General features: G+C 38.0%; 2 protein-coding genes across 4 annotated transcripts in view; one reads left to right on the top strand and one right to left on the bottom strand.

Annotated features, from left to right (window-relative positions):
• Window positions 1–8,797, bottom strand: part of TPR (translocated promoter region, nuclear basket protein) — a 66,869-nt gene extending 58,072 nt beyond the window's left edge. The window contains exons 1-6 of one of the 2 annotated variants that reach the window (XM_055319089.1): window positions 8,469–8,797; window positions 6,912–7,016; window positions 4,436–4,509; window positions 2,018–2,114; window positions 1,122–1,225; window positions 627–791 (exon numbers count right to left, since the gene is read on the bottom strand). In XM_055319089.1, the coding sequence (XP_055175064.1) occupies window positions 627–791; window positions 1,122–1,225; window positions 2,018–2,114; window positions 4,436–4,509; window positions 6,912–7,016; window positions 8,469–8,619 (696 nt within the window). In that variant the 5' untranslated portion in view covers window positions 8,620–8,797. The remainder of the gene's footprint in view (window positions 1–626; window positions 792–1,121; window positions 1,226–2,017; window positions 2,115–4,435; window positions 4,510–6,911; window positions 7,017–8,468) is intronic. The other variant, XM_055319088.1, reaches the window with a different exon arrangement.
• A 605-nt stretch (window positions 8,798–9,402) lies between these two features.
• Window positions 9,403–17,606, top strand: part of ODR4 (odr-4 GPCR localization factor homolog) — a 40,605-nt gene continuing 32,401 nt past the window's right edge. Inside the window, exons 1-4 of one of the 2 annotated variants that reach the window (XM_055319338.1) lie at window positions 9,403–9,570; window positions 10,208–10,338; window positions 12,075–12,195; window positions 14,919–15,056. In XM_055319338.1, the coding sequence (XP_055175313.1) occupies window positions 12,097–12,195; window positions 14,919–15,056 (237 nt within the window). In that variant the 5' untranslated portion in view covers window positions 9,403–9,570; window positions 10,208–10,338; window positions 12,075–12,096. Of the gene's footprint in view, window positions 9,571–10,009; window positions 10,339–12,074; window positions 12,196–14,918; window positions 15,057–17,606 lie in introns of both variants that reach the window. The other variant, XM_055319339.1, reaches the window with a different exon arrangement.

Genomic DNA, 17,606 nt, shown 5'->3' with positions numbered 1-17,606 from the left:
AACAACTAAAATGAATTTGATATAAAGCTTAGCTGCCAAGTGAAAGTGAAATGTCCTACATCCAAAAAAAAGGATTTCACATAAAATGTATATATTTTAAAAAATGAAAATACCTCACAAACAACACATTTGGATTTATCTCCCAAAATTTATCAGCACTTCTTAAATGTATCTTAATGATACATCAAAAGATAGTAGATGGTATCAAAATTCATCAAAAAATACCTTAAAGTATTTATTTAAATGCAATTGGTTTATTTCCTAGACCACATGTTTATGAATTTCATCTCCCACATTTCTAATGTTTACTTTGGTACACCATGGAGTGTATTTTTTTTAAAGGTTTTTATTTATTTATTTGAGAGACAGAGAAGGAGAGAGAGAATAGAGTCTACAGGATCTGGGGGAGGGCCAGAGGGAGAGAGGGACAAGCAGACTGCCCTCTGAGCAGTATAGCTCCTGACTCGAGGTTCAATCCCAGGACTCCAAGATCATGACCTGAGCTGAAGTCAGATGCTTAACCACCTAGCCACCCAGGTGCCCCTCATCATGGAATAGCTCTGTCATAAACTGGCACACAAATGTTAAGTTTTAACCAAAATGAAAATACAATTTTCCTAACTTACCTCTTCTTTTTTGTTTTCAAGATTACATTTAAGCTCTAGAATCTCATTTCCTTTTTCTCTGCCAAGAGCCAAAAGTTCATCAGTTTTGGTTTTTAACTCTGTATTCAGCCATGTATTCTGATTATGTAACAACTCCTTTTCTTGCTCCAAACGTTTTTCTCTATACTAAAAATATCCAAGAAAATAACATTCAATTAAAGACAATACATGGTTAGCTAAAAGATCTTGCCTGTAGTTAAAGAACATAAAGCAGAAACTTAACAACAGAAATAAATATTTGCATGCATTCTTAACAGAAAACAGATTAAGAACTCTAAGAAACTTAAATATCACAAACAGTTCAATTAAAATGACTTTAATGTTTAATTCTTTCCCTGACATTAAACAAAAACACAGCTTTTAATTACTTTATAGAACATTTGCCTATACTTAAAATTTAATTTAGATGAGTTTTAAGCAAAAATTGCATTTTGTGCATTAGGAATTGTTACTTGCTTTAACAGAAACATCAGAAGCTTGAAGTTCATCCAATTTTAACTGCAGATCACCCTTTGTGGCATTGCTTTCTTTAAGTTTTTCATTGAGACGTTTAAAATCCTCTAGAAAAGTCAGAAGAGAATTTGAAAATAATGACTAATTAATGCTCAGAGGAACCAAACATTGAAGATGCATCTCTTGAAATATAAGCATTTAACACAAAGTAGTTCTCAACAACTTTGTTTTTCTCTTAGTTAAAAATTAATTTTAACAAATGATAAGCCAAGTTTACGTACCCAATCAACATGAAAATTATATTGGTTATTTCATTTTTAAATGCAGTATCTTAAGCTAAATATACAAATTAACATTGATTTTCCTGATATATACCTACAGATCTATTAGAATTTAAAAAATAGCCATTTGTTAAGTTAAAAAGCAGTAATACATATAAAAACTACTCAAAACAGCGAAAATACATGCCTAGCTTATATTCTTGCCTAACTCCTTCAGTCCATATTTTTAAATTAAAAGCTTTCCTTTCAGGTTCTTATACATATTGAATATTTATGGACAAATTATATGAAAACGTGTCTGTATTAGTTCAGCCTCTACAAATCAACACTAAAACTGTTTCTAATTTGCTATTATAAATAATATCATAGTATCTTAGTATATAAACCTTGATCCAAATTATAATTTCCTAGATGTTTTTCATTTGTGTATAATTGTCTAGACAATTCTTCAAAACCTTGATAATGATTTAAAGAAATGGATGGGAAAAACAATAGGCTATTACATTGAACTATATTCTGAGCTACAACAAAGAAGCAAGAGAAGTGGACTGCAGATTAATTCCTATTATAAGAGAAAGAAAGGAGAGTGGAGTTAGAAGCTAAAGTATTTTTTCATACCTGTTAAATATTCAAGTTCTTGAGATAGTCTCTCATTGGTTCTAACTAAGTCTCTTTTTTCAGCTTCTAATTCTTCTTTCGTCCTTGTAAACTGGCTCTATCATACAAAGGAAAAGCAGAATATGTTTAAATAAAAAAAATCGAGTTGATTAATCATTTTAGGAACTTAAACAGAATTATCACTGTATTTAACATTAGCTGTAGCTTAAGAATCGTTGGTTTTCTTTCTCTTATAACTTAATACATCAAAAAGTTTAAAAATCACCTATAATTTCAACACCATATTTTACATTTTTAAAAATTATTTTTCATAGGCTTATGAAAAATTTCCCACATCACTATTTATCTCTTGGAAGTGTCCTTATTAACTTAAGCTTTGTAGAAAAGACATTTAGTTTACTTCTAATTTTTTGCTGCCATAAAATACAATCTTGATGGTTATCACCGCATCAAATTGGTTCAATTTAGTTTTCAAGAAAAAGCCCTAGACATGGAATTACTTAAAACTTTTAACATTTTGTCAAACTGCTTGCAGCAAGACAATGACAATCAATATGCTTTGATTTGTAAGTGCCAATTTCAAGCCCCTCATGCCAGAAATGAAAATCATTCTATTAAAAAAAAAAAAAAAAAAAGGAAGAGAACGAAATCAATGTTAACATGTGGAGGTGAAAAATAATTACCTTATTGTTTTATCTGCATTTCTCTGATTAAAAGTGAACTAGGGCAACACTTCATATTGCCACTGACCATTTGTAAAGCTTCTTCTCCAGCTTTTTAAAATTCCTTTGCCCATTTCCCCCTGAATGATTTTTCTTAAAGTATGAAAGTAGTCATATATTAAGGATCCAGTCATATTTTAATTGAAAAAATACATATTAATGGTTTATTTGTGCTTTAGTTCTTTTTATGCAATGAATTTTAAATTTCTATTAAAGTCTACCACTTTCCCAGTAGTATCTTTTTTAAATTAACTTTTAAAAATTTTTATTTAAATTCAATTAACATATAACGCATTATTAGTTTCAGAGGTAGAAACCAGTAAGTACCTTTTATATATCAAGTATCTTCTTTTTTCTTTTTAAAGATTTTATTTATTCATGAGAGACACACACACACAGAGAGAGAGAGAGAGAGAGAGAGAGAGAGAGAGAGAGAGAGGCAGAGACAGAGGCAAAGGGAGAAGCAGGCTCCATGCAGGGAGCCTGATGTGGGACTTGATCCTGGGACTCCAGGATCACACCCCAGGGCCAAAGGCAGGCGCTCAACCGCTGAGTCACCCAGGGATCCCCTCAAGTATCTTTTTTTTTTTTTTCTTTTTTTAAATAAACTTCAGAGGGAAAGTCAGGACTTCAAGACTAGGTTTTTTTTATTTTTTTTATTTATGATAGTCACAGAGAGAGAGAGAGAGAGAAGCAGAGGCAGAGGGAGAAGCAGGCTCCATGCACCGGGAGCCCGATGTGGGATTCGATCCCCGGTCTCCAGGATCACGCCCTGGGCCAAAGGCAGGCGCCAAACGGCTGCGCCACCCAGGGGTCCCTCAAGTATCTTTTAAACTCAAACCAGACACAAGGGTTATTTTGTTTTGTTTTTCCAAACACAAGTTTTTAAAAAGCAAGGGCAAGAGTCTGAAGTTTCTATCCAGTTAGAGAATTACTGAGTATGATCATTTTATTAAACCAATAGGTAAATAATCCTTTTGATTATATTCAATCTGTTACTCTTATCACTACTCTAGAGAAATAATTTTTTTTAAAGATTTTATTTATTTATTCATGAGAGAGAGAGGCAGAGACACAGGCAGAGGAAGAAGCAGGCTCCATGCAAGGGAGCCCGATGTGGGACTCGATCCTGGGACTTCAGGATCTCTCCCTGGGCCAAAGTCAGGTGTTAAACCACTGAGCCACCCAGGGATCCCCGAGAAATAATTTCTGATGTGGATTCACCCATATCCCCAGCTGTATCACCATAGTTGAAATAATGCCTGAGCAGCAATAAGTATTAAATAGAGAATCTCTAAAAGAAAGGGAGGATGACAGGTAGATAAGTGGGTGAGTGGCGGGGGGGGGGGGGGGGCAGACAGATGGACCTATGATTATCTCATCTACTTATAGTTCTATGACATTTTACTTACAGCGTGAATTTTTTTGAAAAAAAAAATCACAACCTTAAGAGCTACAGAATCAAAAGCAAGTTTCTTTTTATATTAAATACCAATATATTCTGATAAGTAAAAGAAACACCTTATCAATAAAACACATAAAAGTTCTATTAACACATAAAATTTATATATATGCATATTTGTCAGTAGTTTCTCCTAATAGAACATGTTTCATCTTCCCATTAAGAAACACAAAATAGAATACTTCCTCAAGTGTCATGCTTATAGTTAGCTTTATTCACAGGAATAACTTTTACCTGAATGGCAATATTGCGATCCTGAGCAACTTCAAGTTCTTTATTTTTCTCAGTCAGCGCCTTTAGTTGATTGTCTGGATAAAAGGAATTTTATGAACATACATCCATAAACTTAAAAACTGCAGTGACAGTTTTCATGCATCTGCCACCCGTATACATTTTAAAATGAAGAAATTGAGTTTCAGAAAGGCTGAGTTGTAAAACAGTATTACAAATTCATGAATATCCCACATTTACTCTACTTCTAGAACAAATTTTTTTACTTTTTTTTTTTAAGATTTTATTTATTTACTTATGAGAGGCACACAGAGAGAGAGGCAGAGACATAGGCAAAGGGAGAAGCAGACTCCCCATGGGGAGCCTGATGTGGGACTCAATCCCAGGACCCCAGGATCATAACCTGAGCCAAAGGCAGACGTTCAATCATGAAGCCACCCAGGCATCCCATTTTACTTTTTTTTTCTTAAGTAAGCATCACGCCCAGTGTAGAAACCAACTTGGGGCTCAAAACCATGACCCTGAGATCAAGATCTGAGCTGAGACCAAGAATCAAACGCCCAACCGACTAAGCCACCTGATGCCCCAAACCAAATTTTTAAATATATTATCCTGTCTCCCAAATCATATTTGTGATCATTCTAACCAACATTTATAGAAAAAAGCATATGCAATTATCACTTTCATCATATTTCAATGACTCTTCTAAATCAATTACAATGAGTTAGTTATATTTACAAATCAGGTAATTGAGAAAAAAAAAAGTCAAGAGAATAAAAAACATTTAAACTATGTAAACAATGTATACAGAGTAAACTATGTAAACAATGTTTACGTAACACATAACAATGGATAACAAAGGATAATTGTGATACAGCTTGTTTATCACTCAAAAGAGCCTTCGATATGGAGGAAAAAAAATTATGCTTGATCATCAATCCCACAATCTCCACTTATAGTGGTCTATCTCCCCTTGAACAGTTTCTTCTCCAAATGCATGCAGATAACTAGGAAAAATAAGCTTTCTGACAATTTCTTTCACTGAAACATATCTATACTATGTGCTAGCAATTTAATGAGTAAATACATGATCACTACTTCCAATCTTTAGCTCTACTTAAACAATTGGCTTATTATAGAGAAAAACCATGTAAATTAGTCTGATTTTTCTATTTTGCACTATTATTATTTACTGTTTTCCAAAGTTAAGATCTAGAATGATAAACTAAAAAAAACAAACATAATTGTATACCCCAGAAAGGCATACTACATGTGTGTCTAGGTTTATCCTCGCCTTCTCCTCCTCCCCTTTTCAGAATTCATTAAAGAAGATATAAGCACAATGATTTTCTTTTCTTTTTTTTTAGCACAATAATTTTCCTGAAATTCTTTAGCACCATAGCTCTGTAGACCTAGTTATTATGCCAAAGCAGAACCATATACAGATGATGAACCAGATCTAGCTACTCAATAAATTACTTATGCCCTCGTTCCATGTGTGTATATATACCACTGTACACATGTATCAAAGTGCTTCAAAATTAGCTGGAAAAAATTATGACCTAAATAGCTGATGGGCACAGACCTAGTTAAGAAAAATGGCTGAAGTGCTAACCATTCTCTTATTAGCTTCCTGTGTTCCCAAATTAAAAATCCAGCTATATCTAACAGCAAATATTATGTCCTCACTCTATAACAATCTTTTGACATTTGCGTTCTCTTATCATAACCAAAGTATATAATACACATTTCCCAAGAAAAGCTAGGACCTTAACTAAGATCTAGTGTACCTTCTAGAACTTAATGATAGGAGAAAACTAATTAAAAACAAAATTACTCGGGACACCTGGGTGGAATAGTCTGTTAAGTATTCGTCTCTTGCTTTTAGCTCAGGTCACGCTCTCAGGGTCGTGAGATCGAGTCCTGAATCGGAGTCTAGGCTCAGCACAGCGTCAGCATAAGATTCTCTCCCTACCCCACCTTGTGCTCACTCTTTAAAAATAAATAAATCTTAAAAAAAAAAAAAAAGGAAATTGTTCATCTTTCATAAGAAGAAACACATAAGGAAGCTATCGGCCTTAATCTTCAACAACATAAAAAATAATTAAGACTCTGTCCTTAATTACATTTTCAGTTGCATAATGCTTCATGCGTCTTTAAAATGCTTTCAAACATCTCATTTGATCTGTAAAGTTATGTAAGCACATGGACGGGTGGTTCTAGCCATTTCATATATTACGATTTACAAATGGCCAAAAGAGCTTCTGATAGCAGTCAGAATTAGAACCCAGGACTCCTGACCACTAAGCCTTACGTTTCTCATGTTCACCATCAAGTGAAAACTCCAAATACTACCTTAAATGAAAACAGTGACAATCAGTATTTTCATAAACAGTATGTCAATGTTTCCAAAGCATCCAAAAGAGTGTCTAAAAATCCCTATACTACAAGAATGAAATAAGGTTGTAAAAATACTTACTGAGCTTCTCTAGGTCAAGCCTTAAGCTCTGGCACTCCCGGGTTTCATTCACAAGTCTCTCCTGACTGTGAGACAACCTCTTCTCTATCTCAAAGTACTGTTGTTCTTCAGAAGCAGAGGAAAAAATAAAATCAAACATACATGTACACACACTGTCAATACTGCTATTTACTTTTAATAATGCCGATTTTAAAACTTAAAGACACAGTATTTGAATTGCACTTCAAATAAGAGATTTTGAGTAAAGATAAATAGAGCACTGAAAGGACTTTAACATTTCCAACTGACATATGTTTATGACAAAAGAAAATGAGACCTAGAGGGGATTTTACAACTTCTCTTCCATAAGACTGCAATTCTTCAAAGCAGGCAACAAGTCTTTACCCACCTTAGTATTTTCCCCATAAAAATCAACAGACATTTTAGTATAAAGCAGACTCATGTTCAAAGATACCTTATTAAATGGAGAAAAAAATTTAGATTAAAAACTGCTTCGTTTTAAAAGGTTGTATTAAAAGACTGAAATACCTAAAGATATAAAATAACTAAATTTATCTAAAACTGTGTTAACTTTACAAGAGAAGGACTGAGTGTGTCCTGTTGAGCACAGTATGGAGCACATAGGAGACAATCGATACTTATGTATAAATAAATCAACAGGAGCCAGTGTACGTGCTATCTTCAGTGTTGGGATTCAAATAATTACTTTTCCGACATCCAATGCTGCTTGATAATTAAAAGTCTTTGAAATGACAGGGTTCAGAATTTTGTATCAACTTAGCAAAAGCGGCATCACCCCAGGTAAACCAGGGCAAATTATAACAGGAGTTTATATATTTCAGTAAGGGTAGCTGCTACGCTCTTAATCCTTCTTCGTGGATATAGTCGTCGCTATGGTCGGCGACTTCCTTTCTTGAGGGCCTCCTGTAAGTACGTCTAAACAAGCCTTAACATATCGTCTATTAAACTCCAACGTGTAGAGAGAATTCCGATACATCCAACTTTTTTACGTTCACGGTTTCCAGCGCTGTCTTCCGCACGTACGCGTTTAGGTGAACATCTAGTTCGCAATCGGACCAGCGCGAAGGACTGAGGAACAGAACTCAGGGCACGAAGTAGTGCAATCAGACAAAGGCCTCCGAATGCAGGTGACCAGAAAACCGAGCGGAAATCGCCAGCAGAGCAACAGAGAGACCGGGTACTCTAAGGTTAGAGACAGGGGCCGCAGACTCCCGCCAGTCCGGAGGCAAAGAGACCCCGATGTGCGCCCAACATCATCAAGGGGCCCTACAAGAGACCGCCCGGACTACAAAGAGAACGGAACTGAACGTGAATTGGGTTTCAAACAAACAAAAGGGCTGCTTTCTATCTAACCGTGAGAGCAGGTAGGCGAAGGCCTGGGGGTGGGGCGGGGTGGGCAGTCTAAGGAGCCGGGGAAGCGAAGCCAGCACGGAGAGGCGAGAGTCGCAGGCAGAAAGCGAGCTCGCCAGGGGAGAAGACCAGCCATAGCTACGGAGCCGGGCCCAGATCCAGGGCGGGAAGAGCGTCGCCACTTACCGCTCTCCACCTTAAATTTCTCATGCCGCCCCTTCAGGCCATCGATCTCGGATTGCTGGTCAGCAAGGAACTTCTCGAGTTTGTTCTGGACGGACTTAGGCAGCTTGTTCAGTTCCGTGCGCTCCAGGACTTGCTGCAACACCGCCGCCATGTCGATCGCGCCGGGGGCCGCGGCGCCAGCCGCCGGCGGAGCAGAAGCGGAGCAGAAAGGCGAAGACCAAGAGGACCCAGAAGCCTGGGCGGCCGCCTCGGCCACCTCGCTCCGTGGCTCGCGCGCGCCTGCCCGCCGGAGACTCCCGCGGCGGGACCCTGGGAAACCGAGTCCCGCCTCAGCGCCGGCACCAGCCGCGCCACAGCGCCCGCGCCCGGACTGCGCGCGCAGCCGCCGGAAGCTGGGCACCCTGGGAATCCGAGTTCAGAGGGGCCTCTGCCCCTGCCCGGTTTCCGGCCCCCCCCCCCCCCCCGCCACACGCCGCCCAGGCCACCCGCCTCAAGCCCCGCGGGCTTGTGGGAAACGTAGTGTTTTTCTCAATCCCTTCCCTGAGCCTGACTGCGCAACGCCCATTCCGCTTCCTTTTTTCTCCCCGCCCCACGGCTCTCCTTTCCCCCGCTCCCCCGCCCCCCCCGCCCCGTCCGGCTGCTTGGCAGCTGTCCGCGAGGTGGCGCCACAGAGTATCCGTCAACTCACGTCGCTCCCTGAAAAGCAAGGCGACCTTACCGTCGAAGCTCCGGGATGCCATGGGTCGTCCTCTTTGGCGGCTTCTAGACACTGAGCCACTAGAGGGCATCGGTCCGGGCAGGGCTGGACGGCAGGCCCCGGGCTACCGCCACGCTCTCAATGGCGCCCGGAAGGGGGCGGGGTGGCGACCGCAGTCGCTTTGGCTGAGGTGCTGCGGTGAAGGAAGGGGGGCCGTGTGCGTCATCAGGCCGCGCCGCCTGGCTCCGGAGACCCTGGGTTTGGAGTGGGAAGTGAGGTGAGGGAAGTCTGTCGCTTTTTGATGAATTCATCGGTTGTGGACTTTGGACCCGAGGGGCCCCTGGCCCCTGGAGGCTGGTACTTGCACCTTAAAGCCCCATCTCCGGAGGACCGACCGTTCGGCAGGTGTGTGTCTGTCACGCGTGCACCTGAGGAGTGAGTGTGTGCCTTTGGGCCCGGAGAGCCTCCTTTTGAAGGAAGAAAGGGACCGAGTGTAGGAAACGTACCGGCAGACACTCCGGTACAGGTCCGGTTACCGCAAAACGCTTTATTTGAAACGGCGCCCTTTGGTGCCTTGGGGGGGGGGGGCGGGGCGGGGGGGGGTCACGACCAGGACCCACAGGAGCTTAAGGAGCCGGTCTGATTTTTCAGGGAGAGGATTTAAAGAAACCGGGAGGACTTTTGAGTGTGACCTCTGGTTTTATGTTTTGAGGTAATCTCGTAGAAAGTGCTCCCACCGTATGTTCACATTTCTAAGATGGAAGAAGCGTCGTGACAAAAGTCTTAAAGCATCCTTCAAACCCGCTGATCACCTGGCCCCCGTAATAGAACTGCTTGTTTCCAGGTGGTGAAGCCTGCGACTTGGAAGCCGAATCCGTAGATTATTTCATGTTTCATCGCCCTTCCGAGAAGAACTTGTGGAATTCTTCATTGAAAACGAAGCATTCCCAAGTCATTCTCCCCTGCAGTCTCCCGCAGCAGCAGGCCTGTTGTGAATATTGAGTAAAGGATGTGTTGGTTTTTCGCCCAAAATATGTTGTAGGGTTGTTTTGAGTTAAGAAGGTTGCTGGCATGTTGTAGTACCATATACCGTGTCCTTGCCTCGCTACCAGTGATCCGCCAAGTGGGAACTGCAGCTACTCTGTGCGCAGAATCACGGGACCCCAAAATCAGGTAGGTTTTCAGACTTGCCTGAGCCAAGTTCTGTATTTTGTAGACTAGGAAACCAGAGGCCAAAAGAGATGAGCTGAGACTTGAGGGTTGAGATGTGACCGAGTCTCCAGCCACAGTGCTTGGACAGAGCTTGCCAGCTTACGCTGTCCCGCAGCACTTGAGGATGAATTGAGCTGTTCTAGGCAAGGTCAGCGTTTTTAGTGGTGTCCTTTGTAAAGTACGACTGGCTATATTTTAGAGTTTTGAAGAAGCACTACAGTAATGTGGTTACTAGGTGACACCTTGGAAAAAATAAGGTTGGGAAGTTACATAGAACTTTGGAGTCCCTGTCACTGCTTTTTCTTGCAAGAATTAAGGCAGAAGGAAAAGGAGTAGAATAGCGTAGTAAAATTTCATACATTAAGGCACTGTTAAAAGTGGAAAGCCTTTAAACTTATAGCAGCATTAATGATTCATATAGGCCGTTCTAGACTTAGTCTAAAAATAATTCCGGTGCAAACCCAATTTACTTTTACGATTGTTGGGGAAAAAAAAAATCTGGGAAGACATAATTACACTGAACAGGCTCTTTGAGGAGACAACATCCAACAGGGAGTTTCAAACTGGAACCAATTCTTCGGGATTTACGTTTAGAGTAATGCAAAATCATTGTGACTGGCAATTTACTGGTGTCAGATACAGTTCATCCGCAGCTGCCTTGCCTTTGTTGTACTAAATAAGATTGAAACTTTTTACACAACTCAAACGACTATTATTTCTTTTCAAAATGCTGCAACTGAAAAAAAAATGCTGCAACTGTTGTCTACAAACTGGAGAGAGAGAGAGAGAGAGAGAGAGAGAGGGCAAGCAAGCAGAACAGGGGTTACCCTTAGTAAAAGTTTAATTGAGAGACGGGGTTTTATTCCTCCATATGAACATAGCATTTCAGGGCTTGGATTCTAGAGCTAGACTGCCTCCGTGTAAATCCCACCTTTGCCATTTACCAGCTTTGTTGCTTGGGCAAGTTGCATTTCTTTTCTTCTTTTTAGTTTCTTCATCTATAAAACAAGGGTTATAATAACAGTATCTACTTTGTGAAGTTTCTATGAATATTAAATGTTACCATATGTAAAGTACTTAGAACATTGCCTTATACAAAGTAGAAACTATGTAAATGTTCATTATTATTGCATTGTTATTTATCAAATTTCATAATTCTAATTATACTATGAGTTGCTCAAGGGCATTGGTCAAGTATTGTTCATCTTTGTGCTATCCCAGCTGGCACGATTTCTAGCACATAGTAATTCTTCATATTATGCTTATTGAGTAAACGAATTTGATTCTCTCTACCTCCCAAGAGCAGCTCAGAAATTGTCCTCTTTCCTGTTGCAGAAATGAGCACAATGAGGCTCAGCAACAGACTATCAAAGCTGATGCAAACTAACAAGTAGTAAATTAAATAAAAAATCAGCTGTGTTGACTAGTAGGTTAGTGTTCTCTCCCTTATCTTAGATACGGGAGAGAGTTTTGTCTTTTATGTCAGCTCTCGCTGATTGGTAGTCATTTGCAGCAGCGCAGTGTTGAGAATTCTAAAGCTACATTTGAACTTTGCAGGAAAGAATACTTAATAAGCAGTCAAGGCATGGGATAGTATCAGGAAGGTACAACTCTGTCTCTATACAACTCCTGTGACAAAAACATCACAAATTATATTTTTACCTAAAAATGCTGTGTATTTTTTTCTTGTAATTTAGGAGATTGAATTAGTTCCCAATAATGGGAAGAACCTACATTGTAGAAGAAACTGTTGGCCAGTATCTTTCAAACATAAATCTTCAAGGAAAGGATTTTGTCTCTGGTCTTTTAATTGGACAGGTATGTATCTTTTAGTGCATTTATTAGTAAAACAAATTACCTGTTTTTTTAATGTTAAAATGTTCTGTTTAGCAATAAACTCAAGGTTAGGGAATGGAGAAGAAGAACTTAAGAATGGTCTTCGAAGAAAAATATGGAGAAGCAGGACAAACCTAGCTCAGGTTTGCTGTCAGAACACATTCCCTTTTGACAATGTAAAAGTAACTTATAATGTAGAAACTCCAAAATTAGAAATTCACTGATCAGATTATACATATGTTATTATCTTTCCAAGTGTTTTGTACTCTCTTCTAATCTTTATTAACTCCTGGTTGTCTAATTCTTTGCAAAAGTAGCTTTTCACAACTCTATTCTCATTGTTTGCTTTATCTCAGTCGTACGGCAATATTGGTCAGGTCTATTGTTACATCTATGGTACTCAATCTTATTGAAATTTTTTTTTTAATGTTGATTCAGTGGGGAGAGGGAAAGGGAATAAGAGAAATTTGCAAATAAGACCAATTTTATTTCCCTTTTGGAGTTAAGGCTTAAAAATCAACAAAAAATGGAACCCAGATTTGGGCAATTACTTTAAAAAGAATAATCATGGGACGCCTGGGTGGCTCAGCAGTTGAGTGTCTGCCTCGGGCTCAGAGCATGATCCTGGAATTCTGGACTCGAGTCCCACATCGGGCTCCCTGTAGGGAGCCTGCTTCTCCCTCTGCCTATGTCTCTGCCTCTCTTTCTTTGCCTCTCATGAATAAGTAAATAAAATATTAAAAAAAAGAAAAAGCATAAGCACCTGGTGACTTGTTATAATTAAAGAAAAAAAATGTGTTAATCAGCAGGGAAGATGGGTCAGCAGTAGAAAGCAATAAAGAAAGGAGAGTCACAAACTAATTACCTTCATCTAAACACTGGTTAGGAGAGAGTGCACTGTGGTCAAGGACTTGATTTGGATGCCTAGTAGCAAAAAAGAGTTCTGTGACAGTTTTCTTTCTGGGTCTTTTATCATGACACCTTAGAACCTTCAAATTGCATAATTAACTTTTCTTGTTTTGGTTTTATCCAGATTTTAAAGCTACTTCTCTCCTATAATTTGAAGCCCCATGTTATCTCTTTATAAAGAATGTACTGTCAAGGAGGGTCATGTGTTCACACCCCTTCGTGGTATTCTTGTTTTCAACATCATTCTAAATGAGCTTAGTTAATGTCATTCTAGCCCTGAGAGACCAGTTCATTCTTAGAGTTTTCACAAATCTGATTTCTTAACTTGTAAGACAGAGAGTAGATCTTATACTATTCACCAAGGTAGTACTACCCTATGAAACCTCTCATTAGTCAGCCAACCTACCTTTTTGGCAATAATCTAAACTTTTTTTTTTTTAAGATTTTATTTATTTGAGAGAGAGCACAAGCAGGGGAGGGGCAGAAGGAGAGGGAGAAGCAGACTCCATGCTGAGTAGGGAGCCCAATGCAGGGCTCCATCCCTGAACCCCCAAGATCATGACCTGAGCCACTCCAGTGCCCCTGATCTACTTTTTTGATTGAGGTTACTTGAATCCAGTATGGGGCTTTTTTTGTTAGGAACTTTTTATTTAAGGTTTTCTTCTTTCCTTTATTTAAGAAAGTTTTAGGGGATAAGAGTTTCAGAGAAAGGCATAGTCAAGATAAAAGGTTAGGGAGAAATACCCTCTTCCAAACTTGCCTTACTCACATAGGCTTTTACTAGAGCTTGACAAAACCACCATCTTACAAATAAGTCTTCCACAATTTAAGGTTTTCTTTCCAGTCTTTCCTTTAGATGGTGCCTTTTCATCCTTTCCAGTATGTTTCTTCTTCTTCTCTATTCCAGGGCTTATCACTTTTTTCTTCTTCCCCTCCAGCTAGCCCGTTTCCTACTTTCTGGGTCAGTTTCCTTTCCTTTTTAAAGTTATGCTTTCTTAATCAGCAGCTATCTTTTCCTCTGTGCATTTGAATGTAATTTTCTGGAAATAGCTTTTGTAGAAATAATTTCTCTTCCTTTATTTTTTATTCCAGGATGATACTCATAATGGCAATTCCAGATCATGTATGAGAATGATACCATGCTAATTGGTTTTATCTGTCTTGTTTATACTTTTTTTATATCAAACCTTCACTATAGTGAGACTGAGCTTTTAGAAGTTCCTGAATTTATCTTTAGGTATCCCACCTTTTATTACCATTAAACTGCTATTAAAGCAGAGTCATAAATCTGATAGCACTTCAATTATGTGTCTGACATCCCTTCTGCTTTTCCTGTGGACACCCATATACAAGTTCCTTAGCGTCATTGTTTCAATGGAAGTAAGACACAAAGTTATTTGTTGCTTTATCTTACTGAGTTTTTATATCTGCTGAGCTATCCAATCTGTTCAGATTATTTAGAAAATAAATATAATTAGAAAATTGATCAAGCATATTTTAGTTAAAATACAGTACATTCACTCTTCCAGTAATTTTAAGGACCATCGTATGATTCACATTCAGGATGTCCAAACAAATAAGGAGCTGATACTAAGTATATCATGTACATAAATAAATGACCTGTGAGGGAAACATTGTAAGGCTATCCATGAAAATTGGTTTCCCTAAAGAGTCCTTTATAATATAAGTATTAACAATTTAAGTTCCTATAAATATTATTGTTTTTGCATATCATAAGAGCTTTACATTCCTCAATCAGATGTCACTCTAATAAACTTTTCTAATTTGTTTTTAAGTGTTCTTCACAAAAGGATTATGTCATTCTTGCCACTCGAACGCCACCCAAAGAGGAACAAAATGAGAATCTCAAACATCAACAAAAAGCTAAGTTGGGTAACTTGGATGAAGAATGGACCACAGAACATGCCAACCAGGTCATCATATTTGTCTTTTTATATAGTTAAATTGTGCTTATTGACTAACAAAAGTACTTTATTCTCGTTACTAAACTAGGATTTCAAAATACTCATTTTTAAGTTTTCAAAACTTGCATAGTATATCAATGATAGAAGTATTTTCTGTTCTGTTTCTTCCATGATTATATTTTTTCTTTTTTAATGATATTTTTCATTTGTTGATTACTTGTGTCTAATTTTAAAAAGTATTTTTTACTTGAGGTTAAATAACCCACCCAAGACTACATAATAAGTGATGGAACTGGGATTGATTTGAATCCAGGCTGTCTTATTTAAAAGTCTTTGATTTAAATAATAATAATAATAATAAAATAATAAAAGTCTTTGATTATATATGCTGTGCATTTCAATTCACCTTTATGCATTTTATTTTTTAATCTTTGTTATTAGTCCTTTAGCTTATTTCCAAATGTTCTTTAAAATAATACTAGTTATTGATAATATAGTTGCTCATCAGATTGTTTTAAAGACCTAACATAGGTTCTGGGAGAATAAGATGATAGTTTGGTTAGGGTTTTTTTTTTTTTTTTTTTAATGTTCTTAGAATGTATGTTGTAACCAAAGTGAAAGACATTATTACCACAAGAGAAGTGAAATAAGAGTAGAAAAGTGCTGTAAGAATATAAAATGGTGAATCATTAAATACCTTCAAATGGCTGGATTTCAAATGGCTTCAGAAAAGGTTCTGAACTTGTAAGATGAATAGGGCTGTTAGTAGAAGTCAGAGAACATATTGAACATACAAAGGACAGTATGAATAAATGACCCAAAGGTATGAAAGTTCAAGGCAGGGGAAGAGCAAGCCAATTGGGTATAATTGGAACATGGGGTATATAAAAGAACTTAGATATAAGGCTGGAAGGGGCCAGTTTATGGATGGTTCTGGAATGTCATCCTAAGAAGCAAGAGTTTGTTTGGTAGATAGTAGCTCTAGGGATCCCTGGGTGGCGCAGCGGTTTGGCGTCTGCCTTTGGCCCAGGGCGCGATCCTGGAGACCCGGGATTGAATCCCACATCGGGCTCCCGGTGCATGGAGCCTGCTTCTCCCTCTGCCTGTGTCTCTGCCTCTCTCTCTCTCTGTGACTATCATAAGTAAAAAAAAAAAAAAAAAAAAAAAGATAGTAGCTCTATAGTAGACATTCAGAGCTCCCTATCTTGGGAAGGAGTTAATGTGATTGATCAGTAATTTAGAAAATAATTTCAATGCCTTGCTACAGTGTAAATGGACAGTAGAGATACTGAACATCAGTTACTATAATAGTTCAAAAAAAGATGATGTGAGCCTACACTAGATAAGCTTCATGAGGATCTGTCACATCTGTTTTGTTTATGGCTATCTCCTCAGTGCCAAGCATAGTATTTCCATGGTTTACAAGAACTCCAAAATATTGATAAATGAATACGTGAATTAACTAATGCAGTGGGCTAAAACTTCACTACCAAACACGCCACTCACAGAGCTAGTAGCAGGATAATGTAGTGACCAAGTAGACTAGGACCGAAGAGCATTTGAGAAAGTAGCTAAAGATGACAGAGATTTCTAATCTGGATGTCTAGGAAGAAGATGGTGTTGCCATTTCATAGAGGGAAACAGATTTGAGAGCGAGAGAGAGGGAATTGTGACCACTTAAAAGTAGTCAATGAATGTATTATGTCAGGTAACAGGAAATGCTAGAGTAAAAGTAATCATTTTCATCTCCCACCAACTTTAAATTTTTTAGAGATGCGCATGTTTATCTGTATGTGTGTATGTATTTGTGATGGGGGGTGGTATGTAGTGAAAGAATCTAAAAAATTTTTAATGTCATCTTCTAATGAAAATATTAAATATTTTAAGCTCAAATCCCAATGGCTTCTAAATAATTTTGGACTCCAATTGTGCTTTTGGTTTCTTTTAAAAGTATATACTTATACATATGTGTATAGCATATATATATACACACACACATATATGTATTGAGAGATGTACATCATATATGTACACACACAAACATAAAATTTTTATAGCAAAATAAGTTAACCTTTTTGCCTCTAGAAAGAAACGGCTAATTTTATGCGCGCGTGATTTTGAAAACATGCATAATTCTCATGCTAAATATGAAAACTTTGTTCTTTATGTGTCAAGCTTGTGTTACTATAATGAATAGAATTTATTAATACAGAGGGAATCACCAACAGACACAATGTAAAAGTATTCCAGAATAGACTGTGGTAGCTAAGAAGATTTAACTTTCTGACCAGTTTTTTTATGTACTCAGTATACAAAAAATAACCAAAGCATTTTGATCTCTGAGTTTAGTTGGTAGAAAAAATTCCATCTGTATTAAGAACTAGCCACAATTACATGAAGGGAAATAACATGGAGGACAAATTGGTAGTATGGACCAAAAAACCTTAAAAATATGTATAACTTCATAACCTAGTAATCCATCTCAAAAAATTTATCCTAAGCAAATAATCCCATGAACAGAGAAAGCCTTGCTAGAATTTTTACAGTATTATTTGAGTA

This window comes from Nyctereutes procyonoides, unplaced genomic scaffold (assembly GCF_905146905.1).
Source record: "Nyctereutes procyonoides isolate TBG_1078 unplaced genomic scaffold, NYPRO_anot_genome, whole genome shotgun sequence".
In the NCBI taxonomy this organism is placed as follows: Eukaryota; Metazoa; Chordata; class Mammalia; order Carnivora; family Canidae; genus Nyctereutes; species Nyctereutes procyonoides.
Note: the sequence above shows the minus strand (reverse complement) of the source record. Positions and strands in the feature narration are given on the sequence as shown.